A 12,486-nucleotide genomic window follows, 5' to 3' on the forward strand; every position below is an offset into this window, starting at 1 on the left:
CTTTAATGTCTTTAGATAATGTGAGTTGAGCTATGAGGGATCTGGTTTCACAGACACTGTGGAGGGGCCCTCCATATCCTGCTCCTCTACCTCACAATCCACCATGCTACAAAGGCCCTCGCCTCAGCCATGGAGCCAGGCTACTATGTGGTTCACTTTGAGGTCCATATCACCGCAGTAGCAAACCCCTCTCCCAAACCTGCAGCAATGTCATAGTAGAATAGTCATAATCAGCATAAGAGGCTAAGGATTAAAATGTCTTCAAGGGTAAATCCAACTGGCACGGATTTTCTGTCATATACAGTTGCATGCCATAATGGATGGCATGTCGTCATTTCAGTGGGTTTGAAAACTGGTGTTGAGATAATAAAAAGCTAATATTGTTCCACCCATTCTCATCATAACCTCCCCCCTCATTATTATCACAGACAGAGATCAATTAGGTGATAATGCCTGAGAAGTCAGTGTTTGGAGGATATATTGGCATGGGTGTTGTTAGGCCCGAGACGAGGTCCGGCAAACTGTGTCAATATATCCTTCAAACATAAATAAAAACGTTAGTTTGATGATTTTATTCATACTATTTCATCCTTCCACAAGATATAGTCCCGACACAAATCTAGGGTTGCTACCCAAGCTGGCTGGTCGTTCGTTCTATCGGTTCGGTTGCCAGAGACGCAACCCATTCGTTCAGTCTTTTTATTCTTATCCCTTGGTTGCTAGGTAGTCAACAACGCCTAACTTATAGTCACGTCAAACAGTGCAGCCAGAATAACAACAGTAGTTGCATTTGCATTTGTTGCAGCTGTTTTCTAGTGACATTTATTTGGATACATCCGTAACAATGAGCTAATGAGGCGTGACTTCGCCTGGCATAGAAAATATGCTCTCTTGTCAGGACACTATTGTTCATAGGAGATAGCTAACAACACAGCTAACACATATCACTTCAAAAAGTGATATACAATTAAAACTTAGTTTCATTTGACCTTTTTTCAATTGAGATTTCTTTGTATATATCCATAAACATTATGCCAGCTGATTCATGATTTTGACTGAATGAGAAACGCTGCCTGTCTGTCTCCTCCCAACTCGTTCATTACTATGGGACAGCTGGAGATCGAATTTGAATATTGAAACAATGTTGCAAATGTCGGAGAGACAGACAGCAAGGTTTGTACAAATCTCCACTGTTGAAAACTAAATGTTAGTCTAAAAGAAATGTGAGATAACGTCCAGATGCTTTTATAGTGGAGATCAAGTTTTATAAATTGCTTGGCTGGGCTGATGAGACAGTTGTCAGGATTTGGCCAGGATTGTTCTGGTTTTGGCCACTAGATGCCCCCATTGTGCTTTTTGACCCTTTTGTTTTCCCTTGTTTCCAGTTATTATTTGCACCTGTGCCTCGTTTCCCTTGAATGTATTTAAACCCTTAGTTTTCCTCAGTTCTTTGCTCTGTGTTTGAATGTTAGCACCCAGCCCCAGCGATGCTGTGAACATTTGTTGCTCCAGTTGGACTCTCTTGTGGTACTCTGTTTTTGTTCTCATTTATTTATTTTTGATTGATATTTTGAGGCTTTTTTTCCTGCTGTACCTACCACCTTGTGGATTTACCTTTTGACTTGGAGGATTACCTTTTTCTCTTGGAATTACTTTTGACGTTGTGGATTTATATTTTTGCCTGAAGAACTTTCCTTTTTACTTTATTAAAACACCGTCTCAAGTACTGCTGTGTCTGCCTCATCTTCTGGGTTCTGCTGACTATTAGTGGCTCAATTTGCTAAGTGACTGTTTCTCACACCGGAGACCCGAGTTCGTAACCGGGTCTTGACAACAGTGGATTGCGCAGTCAGATGGAACAGAGTAAAAAGGCATATTAACGTCATAGATTTAGCCGGTGCTAACTTGTGTTATAGCAAATCAGGATTAGACCCACCTGTTGTATAATAGTCTACATTAAGTTCCTAATCACTAGAATCAGAGACATATTGACAGTGAAACATTTGATTGACAGTGGCCATTTGATTAATTGTTCAGCAGTCTTATCGCTTAGGGGTAGAAGTTGTTAAGGAAACTTGGTGCTCCGGTACCGCTTGCCGTGCGGTAGCAGAGAGAACAGTCGATGACTTGGGTGACTGGAGTCTTTGCCAATTTTTGGGGGGCCTAACTCTGACACTGCCTAGTATATAGGTCCTGGATGGGAGGAAGCTTGGCCCCAGTGATGTACTGGGTAGTACGCACTACCCTCTGTAGTGCCTTAAGGTTGGATGCTGAGCAGTTGCCATACCAGGCGGTGAATGGTGGTGGTGCAGCTGTAGAACCTTTTGAGGATCTGGAGACGCATGCCAAATATTTTCAGTCTCCCGAGGGGGAAAAGATATTGTCGTGCCCTCTTGAAGACTGACTTGGTGTTTATATATGATGATAGTTTGTCGGTGATGTGGACACCTAGGAACTTGAAACTCTCGACCCACTCCATTAGCCCTTTCGATGTGAATGGGGGGGTGCTCATCCCTCCTTTTCCTGTAGTCCACGATCAGCTCCTATGTCTTGCTCATGTTGAGGTAGAGGTTGTTGTCCTGACACCATACTGCCAGGTCTCTGACCTCCTCTCTATAGGCTGTTTCGTTGTTGTCGGTGATCAGGTCGAGTCGTGCCTGGACACGCAGTCCTGGGTGAAAAGGGAGTACAGGAGGGGACTAAGCACGCACTCCTGAGGGTTGAGGATCAGAGTGGCAGATGTGTTGTTGCCTTACCACCCGGGGCCAGATATTCCTGTCTGTGCTAGCAAAACAGCCCTGTAGCGTAGCATCCACATCATCTAACCACTTCCGTATTGAGCGAGTCACTGGTACTCCTTGCTTTATTTTTGCTTGTAAGCAGGAATCAGGAGGATAGAATTATGGTCAGATTTGCACGAGAGAGATTTGTATGCATTTCTATGTGTGGAGTAAAGGTGGTCTAGAGATCTTTTTCCTCTGGTTGCACATGTGACATGCTGGTAAAAATTTGGTAAAACAGATTTTAAGTTTTCCTGCATGAAAGTCCCCAGCCACTAGCAGCGCCGCTTCTGGATGAGCATTTTCTTGTTTGCTTATGGCCTAATACAGCTCGTTGAAGGCAGTCTTAGTGCCAGCATTGGTTTGAGGTGGTAAATAGATGCCTACAAAAAAGTTAGATAAAACAATTATTGGTAAATAGTGTGGTCTATAGCTTATCATAAGGTACTCTACCTCAAGCGAGCAATACCTCAAGACTTCCTTAATATTAGACATCGTGCATCAGCTGTTATTGAAAAATAGACACACACCCCCACCCCTCGTCTTACCAGATGTAGATGTTTTTGCCTCCGATTCACGGAAAACCCAGCCAACTCTATATTATCTGTGTCGTCGTTCAGCCATGACTTGGTGAAACATAAGATATTACAGTTCTTAATGTCCCGTTGGAAGGATAGTCTCGCATGGAGATCATCCAGTTTATTTTCCAGTGATTGCACTTTGACCAATAGAACGGATGGTAGAGACGGGTTACCCACTCGCCAACGAATTCTCACAAGGCATCCCGATCTCCGCCCCCTGTATTTCCATCTTTTCTTCACGCGAATGATGGGGATTTGGCTTGGTCTCGGAGATGCAGTATATTCCTCGCAACGGACTCATTCAAGTAAGAGACTAATACCATACCCACACCACTCAATGCCATTATGACACTACCAGAGGATTATTTTTATTTTTTAATTTATTTCACCTTTATTTAACCAGGTAGGCTAGTTGAGAACGAGTTCTCATTTACAACTGTGACCTGGCCAAGATAAAGCACAGCAGTTCAACACATACAACAACACAGAGTTGCACATGGAATAAACAAGCATTACAGTCAATAATACAGTAGAGAAAAGAAAAGTCTATATACAGTGAGTGCAAATTATATAAGATAAGGGAGGTAATGCAATAAATAGGCCATGGTGGCGAAGTAATTACAGTATAGCAATTAAACACTGGAATGGTAGATGTGCAGAAGATGAATGTGCAAGTAGAAATACTGGAGTGCAAAGGAGCAAGATAAATAAATAAATACAGTATGGGGATGAGGTAGTTGGATGGGCTGTTTACAGATGGGCTGTGTACAGGTGCAGTGATCTGTGAGCTGCTCTGACAGCTGGTGCTTAAAGCCAGTGATGGAGATATGAGTCTCCAGCTTCAGTGATTTTTGCAGTTCGTTCCAGTCATTTGCAGCAGAGAACTGGAAGGAAAGGTGGCCAAAGGAGGAATTGGCTTTGGCGGTGACCAGTGAGATATACCTGCTGGAGCGCGAACGACAGGTGGGTGCTGCTATGGTGACCAGTGAGCTGAGATAAGGCAGGGCTTTACCTAGGAGAGACTTGTAGATGACCTGTAGCCAGTGGCTTTGGCGACGAGTATGAAGCGAGGGCCAGCATACGAGAGCATACAGGTTGCAGCAGTGGTGGGTAGTATATGGGGCTTTGGTGACAAAACGGATGGCACTGTGATAGACTGCTTCCAATTTGTTGAGTAGAGTGTTGGAAGCTATTTTGTAAATGACATCGCGTAGGCAAGGATTGGTAGGATGGTCAGTTTTCCAAGGTTATGTTTGGCAGCATGAGTGAAGGATGCTTTGTTGTGAAATAGGAAGCCGATTCTACATTTAATTTTGGATTGGAGATGCTTAATGTGAGTCTGGGAGGAGAGTTTACAGGTTAGCCAGACACCTCGGTATTTGTAGTTGTCCACATATTCTAAGTCAGAACCGTCCACAGTAGTGATGCTGGACGGGAGGGCAGGTGCGGACAGTGATTGGTTGAAGAACATGTATTTAGTTTTACTTGCATTTAAGAGCAGTTGGAGGCCACAGAAGGATAGTTGTATGGCATTGAAGCTCATCTGGAGGTTAGTTAACACAGTGTCAAAAGAAGGGCCAGAAGTATACAGAATGGTGTCGTCTGCGTAGAGGTGGATCAGAGAATCACCAGCAGCAAGAGCGACATCATTGATGTATACAGAGAAGAGAGTCGGCCCGAGAATTGAACCCTGTGGCACCCCCATAGAGACTGCCAGATGTCCGGACAACAGGCCCTCCGATTTGACACACTGAACTCTATCAGAGAAGTGGTTAATGAACCAGGCGAGGCAGTCATTTGAGAAACCAAGGCTGTTGGGTCTGCAATTAAGAATGTTGTGATTGACAGAGTTGAAAGCCTTGGCCAGGTCGATGAATACGGCTGCACAGTAATGTCTCTTATCGATGGCAGTTATGATATCGTTTAGGACCTTGAGATTGGTTGAGGTGCACCCATGACCAGCTCTGAAACCAGAGATTGGGATTTGAAATTGTCGGTAATCTGCTTGTTAACTTGGCTTTCAAAGACCTTAGAAAGGCAGGGTAGGATAGATATAGGTCTGTAGCAGTTAGGGTCTAGAGTGTCTCCTCCTTTGAAGAGGGGGATGACCGTGGCAGCTTTCCAATCTTTGGGAACCTCAGACAATACAAAAGAGAAGAACAGTCTGGTTATAGGGGTTGCAACAACTTCGGCATATCATTTTGAAAAGAGAGGGTCCAGATTGTCTAGCCCGGCTGATTTTTAGGGGTCCTGATTTTGCAGCTCTTTCAGAGCATCAGCTTTCTGGATTTGGGTGAAGAAGAAATGGGGGAGTCTTGGGCAAGTTGCTGTGGGGAGTGCAGGGCTGTTGAGTAGGGGTAGCCAGGTGGAAAGCATGGCCAGTCTTTAAAAAATGCTTATTGAAATTCTCAATTATAGTGGATTTATCATTGGTGACAGTGTTTCCTATCCTCAGTGCAGTGGGCAGCTGGGAGGAAGTGCTCTTATTCTCAATGGACTGTACAGTGTCCCAGAACTTTTTTGAGTTTGTACTACAGGATGCAAATTTTTGCTTGAAAAAGCTAGCCTTTGCTTTCCTAACTGCCTGTATATATTGGTTCATGCCTGTATATAAAGTTCATGCTAATGCAGAACGCCACAGGATGTTTTTGTGCTGGTCAAGGGCAGTCAGGTCTGGAGAGAACCAAAGGCTATATCTGTTCCTGGTTCTACATTTTTTGAAAGGGGCATGCTTATTTAAGATAGTGAGGAGGGCACTTTTAAAGAATGACCAGGCATCCTCTACTGACGGGGATACCCGGGCCAGGTCGATTCGAAAGGCCTGCTCGCTGACGTGTTTTAGAGAGCGTTTGACAGAGATGAGGGGTGATCGTTTGACCGCATATCCATTACGGATGCAGGCAATGAGGCAGTGATCGCTAAGATCTTGGTTGAAATCAGCAGAGGTATATTTGGAAGGCAAGTTGGTTAGGATGATATCTATGAGGGTGCCCGTGTTTACAGATTTGGGGTTGTACCTGGTGGGTTCATTGATAATTTGTGTGAGATTGAGGGCATCAAGCTTAGATTGTAGGATGGTCGGTGTGTTAAGCATGTCCCAGTTTAGGTCACCTAGCAGCACGAGCTCTGAATATAGATGGGGGGCAATCAGTTCACATATGATGTCCAGGGCACAGCTGGGGGCAGAGGGTGGTCTATAGCAAGCTGCAACGGTGAGAGACTTGTTTTTGGAAAGATGGATTTTTTAAAGTAGAAGCTTGAATTGTTTGGGCACAGACCTGGATAGTAAGACAGAACTCTGCAGGCTATCTCTGCAGTAGATTGCAACACCGCCCCCTTTGGCAGTTCTATCTTGTTGGAAAATGTTATAGTTAGGTGGAACTAAAGTGTTAAATAAGGCGTATTGAGCAAGGCTAGCGGCTCTACAGTGAAATAAGGCAATAATTACTAACCAAAACAGCAATGGACAAGACATATTGATGTTAGCGAGAGGCATGCGTAGCCGAGTGATCATAGGAGTCCCGTGAGTGGCTTCAGGCAGCTAGCAGGGCGGGGCCAGCAAGCTAGCAGAAAGGCCTTGGAGGGACGTCACGACGGAAGAAAGTCTGTTGTGGCCCCCTCGTGCTATTGCGTCGGCAGACGGATCAGCAGGGCTCTGTGTGGTAAACCAGGCCAATTGGCAAAATAGGTATAGTGGCCAAATAATTTGTCCGATGGGCCTCTTAAGCTAACAGTCCGAGGTGCTCTGGACAGCTAGCGGGCCGCGGCTAGCAGGCTAGCTGATGGGCATTCAGGGGACGACGCGATGGCGGAGCCAGTTGAGAAAACCCCATCGGGCGAATCACGTCGGTTGTCCAATCGTGATGGGTTGGCGGGGGTCCAGGCCAGTTGACAAAATAGGTATTGTAGCCCAAGGAGTGGCTGATGGACCTCTTTGGCTAGCCGGGAGAGGAGATGTGCCTAGCAGATGGGCCTAGCAAGGCTAGCTCCAGGCTAATTACACTAAGGCTACACTATGACACTACCAGAGGATTACTGCCGTGGTAGGCCTGCCTCAGGCCACTCAGTGCCACTATGACACTATACCAGAGGATTACTGCCGTGGCTAGGCCTGCATCAGATGCAGATGATTAGTCATCTCCAACAAAACTGAAATGGATTTGTCTCAGTGTTCCTCCTTCAGGTGTTTTACTTTCATCATAATCTCCCCACACACAATTGCAAGATTAAAATGTAATGTTCTCATAGGTTATAAAAGGGTTGCGAACATCAGGATTGAAACATTGTGTGTTGAAACATTGTGCGTTTATTAATAAAGGTAGTGGTGAAGATTATTATATAACAGATTTTCAGACATCTTTTACTTAAAGAATAAAACAGCATCAGTTTGTGAAATAAATGTGCAAATAATCAGACATTTGTTATGATAGTACGTTCTTACAGAAAGAAGATTGATTTCAAGTCAATCATGATGTCAAAGCTGTAGGCCTATTTGTTGATTCTGATCATGGGGGAAAGCTTGAAACATTCAACCATTTTTTTAAAGAAAAAACACTCTAGGTCTAAATAGGTGTGATAATTAGTTTGAAAGTATCTTATAAAATGTTTTATTGGTGGATTGTGAAAAGTGTCTGGTAAAATGTATTAGAGTGGTAAATTAACAAGAGTTGTAAATTATTTAGTGGTAGATTGTGAAAATGTTCCTATTTGGTTAGAATGGAGCATGTGTATTCAGTGGAAGGTAGTTAGCAGCTTTTAGACTTTACCTGGTTAAGTGGAAATATTACTGCACTTCGTGATGGCCATACATGTGCAGACATTAAAGGCAGAGGAGATCCCCGAGGACTAATGTGAATATTATGCCTGGTGGTGGCTATATGGAGAAGAGTATAAATAGATGTGATGTCTGAGTCAGTGCTAATAACCTACTTTATGCTAAATGATGCAGGTCATTCTAAGTACCTTCTGAGCATAATTCCCTTGTGAAAATGAATATGGATTTTACTGTACAATGTACCCTATTCCTGAAGCAAATATGAATAGGCTGATATGTGATTAAATTGGGCTTTCCATAGCCAACAATTATGTTGGAAATAGAGAGAAACGCATTATTCGCATTGTGAGTGGTTCCTTTATAGTGGTTTTTTAACTTGTTGCTTCTGAGTGGCATTGATAGGCCTAGTCACTAGCCTACTTTTTGACAACAATTTAATGCCCTACCCGATTCACAGAATACATAAGGGGAATTTGGGAGAGAGAAACTGTTCTCTCAACTAATTCCTATTTTCCCACAATACAAGGACCGTGAAAATTGTCCGTTGTGGCAAATAAACTTTTCTCGATAGAAGAGAACCAGAGAGCCAGTTGGGTTGTCTTTGGCTGCGTTTGGTGTCTGCATACTACCTGCGCTGGAACGTGCTAAATTCGGACACTTTTGGATCTAAAGTTGTAGTCGGAAATAGAACAAATTACCAATGATTAGATTGCTGCGAACAAGCTCTAAAAAAATAACATGAACGCTGTTACGCACGATTTGAAAATAATCACCGTGTCATTTTCATCTTTCTTATGCAAAGTAGCTGTCTTTGAAGGCGGATCTTTTGGCAGGTTAGCCCAGGACCGTGGCGAAGACCAACTCAAACGAGCGGTGCCACCAACCACTCCAAACTGATTTGCTCTGTCTCTGGAGTGCAGTTAGGAATAGATCTCTGCTCTGTTTGAGTTATTATTAGGTTATTACACAGTTTGCGTGGATTTTGTCGTGAGTATGCACATACCCCCAACGAAACCCCAACGCGGAGCAAAAGGAAGAACAATTTAGTTAAGTTGGTAGCCTAAACATTGAAGTTTTAACAGACTGGTTCCACTCGTGCTGCAGGACAGAGGCAGAAGGAATCTGTCCTGAACGTGGTTGAATACCGTCCCTGAACGCGCTTTGATGACCGCTGGAACGTTTGTCTGGATCGGAACACTTTTATCCAATAAAAAAAAAACATCGAGGCGAACAGAAAAAAATGAACTGTGCGACGGACTAGACACAACAACTAGTGCAAACCCGTTTATTCTCTGAACATGTTGGATTATTCTGAAACAAATGTATACACTTCCAAGCATGGACATTATGGTAAGCGACAATTATTTTGCGAGAAAATGATTCACACTTGTTAGGAATTCTCTCTCGAGTTAAATTCGAATCAAAGGAATTACAAGTAAAAACTGAGAAACTATGGTCTTTCGTAGACAATTGTGAGTTCATCCACTGCTTGGCTCATTCATAAAAAATAATCTACAGAAAGGTTTTTAGTAGTCTTTGCCTTTAGGAGACGCAAATTCTACGTTATTCTAAGAATTTTTATCTTCAATTGTTTGCCACTAAAAGGATCAAAGAGGAGAGACTATGCATTCCTTTGCCAAACTGACCCTTTTCAATGTGCTGCTGGTCTGTCTGAGTTGTGGCTGCTCAGCTATTAGCTCCGTAGACCCAGACCGGCCAGGTGAGGGGAGATGTCAACAGATTGTCATCTCCCTGTGTAAGGACATTGGTTACAACATGACTAGGATGCCCAATCTGATGGGCCACGAGGACCAGAATGAGGCAGCCATCAAGATACATGAGTTTGTCCCTCTCATAGAGTTTGGATGCCACACTCACCTCAAGTTTTTTCTCTGTTCGCTGTATGCACCTATGTGCACGGAGCAGGTGTCAACCCCCATACCTGCCTGCAGAGTGATGTGTGAGCAGGCCAGGCAAAAGTGCTCCCCTATCATGGAGCAGTTCAACTTCCACTGGCCTGACTCCCTGGACTGCTCCAGACTACCCAACAAAAATGACCCAAACAACCTATGTATGGAGGCCCCCAACAACGGCTCAGATGAGTCCCCAAAAGGCTCCCACACTCAACCTCCTGACTTCAGGCTTCAAAGGCCCATAAAAGGCCAGGACCTGCATGTGAAGGACAAGGAGAGCAAGGAGACCTGTAGTAACCCAGGCAAGTTCCACTATGTACAGAAGAGTGAGTCCTGTGCTCCCAAGTGCTACCCCAAAGTGGATGTGTACTGGAGTCAGGGAGATAAGCAGTTCTCTCTGGTGTGGATGGCCATCTGGTCCATCCTCTGCTTCGTCTCCAGCTCATTCACTGTCCTCACCTTCCTTATCGACCCGCAGCGCTTCAAATACCCTGAGAGGCCCATTATCTTCCTCTCTATGTCCTACTGTGTTTACTCTGTGGGCTACCTGATCCGTCTGTTTGTGGGGGCAGACAACATCGCCTGTGACCGGGACGGTGGGGTCCAGTACATCATTCAGGAGGGTCTGGAAAGCACCGGCTGCACCATCGTCTTCCTCATCCTCTACTACTTTGGCATGGCCAGCTCCCTCTGGTGGGTCATCCTCACACTCACCTGGTTCCTGGCTGCAGGGAAGAAGTGGGGTCACGAGGCCATTGAGGCCAACAGCAGCTACTTCCACCTGGCAGCCTGGGCCATCCCGGCCGTCAAGACCATCATGATCCTGGTGATGAGGAAGGTGGCGGGGGACGAGCTGACGGGGGTGTGCTACGTGGGCAGCATGGACGTGAAAGCTCTCACATGCTTCGTGCTCATCCCACTCTCCTGCTACCTCATCATCGGCACCTCCTTCCTGCTGTCGGGCTTCGTGGCCCTGTTCCACATCCGCAAGGTCATGAAGACGGAGGGGGAGAACACGGATAAACTGGAGAAGCTGATGGTGCGGATCGGCGTGTTCTCAGTCCTTTACACTGTACCGGCCACCTGCGTTATTGCTTGCTACTTCTACGAGAGGCTCAACATGGACTACTGGAGGAGCCTGGCCGTGGAGCAGAAGTGTGTTGACAGCAGCAGGAACAATGCAGAGTCTGAGGAGTGTGGTATGAAGAGCTCCATCCCGGCTGTGGAGATCTTCATGGTTAAGATCTTTATGCTTTTAGTTGTGGGCATCACGAGTGGCATGTGGATATGGACCTCAAAGACACTGCAGTCGTGGCAGAATGTGTTTAGCAGGAAGTTGAAGAAGAGGACGAGGAGGAAGCCTGCCAGTGTGTTCACAAGCAGTGGGCCTTACATCAAGCCTCACCCAGCACTTAAAGGGCACAACACGAAGTATGAGCCTACCAGGCCCCCTCCAACATGCGTATGAGCTGGTGCTCTCACAGACAGTGTGCGAAACCGAAACCATTCTAAAGCCCTTACCTAAAACAGACTTTATAATCAGAGTGCCAACAAAAGACCCATCAATGTTCATATTTATTTTAAGTATTATTTTGATCCATCTCAAGCTACAAGAAATAACTGCCTTTGTTTAAAATATCTGCTACTCCTGGAACCACTTATCTGTTTAAGAACATGATAGAGAGAAAAAATATTTTTCTTTCCAAGACAAAGAAAGTGGAAGTAACTACTTGGATGTGTCATTGGGTTGCTTGAATAATGTGCAATATATGTTTTTCTTAATGGCAAAAAATACACGAGTATTGTAGAAACAGATTAAAGACAATGTAAGTGAATCCACTGACAAAGGGAGTGAATGGTCTGGGAGATCAAGACCCTTTAGCGTTGCGTTGTGTGGCTTTGAAATGGAAGTCAAAGCAGTGCCATACATGTTTGGACTGAACTGAAGTGAGAAAGCAGCTGTTGAAAAGGGCTCAGGACCGCATTGACTGCCTATTGTGAAGCAAATTCATTCCATAAATCAACAAGCACTAGGCATCGCAAAAGTAATAATTTGTACAGACAGTTTTCCTGTTGTTTTTGCTTTGCTGTTTTATAGCACAAGGGAACATTTGCATATATTTCTTAAAGTTAATATTTTATTAAATAAATAAATGAAACATTCCAGTTTTAATGTCCTAAAAACTGGAATTGTATATTATAACTGTATGGGGTTTATCTGTAGTGTGAATGAGTTCACCATTGGCTTTACAAAAAGCACATTTCTCAATTTGTATGACAAATTATTACATTGGACATTTGAAGATAGTCCTCACTAACCATTGATGTAACGTTATGGTATATTTCAATCATCCACCCAGTGTGTGCTTGACACTTGACTTATCTCTCTCTTTTGAGAGATTTATGCATTTAATTACAGAAAGACAAATTGGCGTTTG

General features: G+C 44.2%; 1 protein-coding gene across 1 annotated transcript; it reads left to right on the plus strand.

The window, feature by feature from the left end:
* Window positions 1–8,985: 8,985 nt before the first annotated feature.
* LOC135514174 (frizzled-10-B-like) lies at window positions 8,986–12,214 on the plus strand. The gene has a single exon (XM_064937428.1). It carries the CDS (start codon window positions 9,759–9,761, stop codon window positions 11,514–11,516), a length of 1,758 nt encoding a protein of 585 aa, XP_064793500.1. The 5' UTR covers window positions 8,986–9,758; the 3' UTR covers window positions 11,517–12,214.
* Window positions 12,215–12,486: the final 272 nt, after the last annotated feature.

The sequence above is a fragment of the Oncorhynchus masou genome, chromosome 25 (assembly GCF_036934945.1).
Source record: "Oncorhynchus masou masou isolate Uvic2021 chromosome 25, UVic_Omas_1.1, whole genome shotgun sequence".
Lineage (NCBI taxonomy): Eukaryota > Metazoa > Chordata > Actinopteri > Salmoniformes > Salmonidae > Oncorhynchus > Oncorhynchus masou.

Excerpts from the sequence above, each read along its gene's own strand:
- LOC135514174 (XM_064937428.1), top strand. The coding sequence starts at position 9,759 with ATGCATTCCTTTGCCAAACTGACCCTTTTCAATGTGCTGCTGGTCTGT.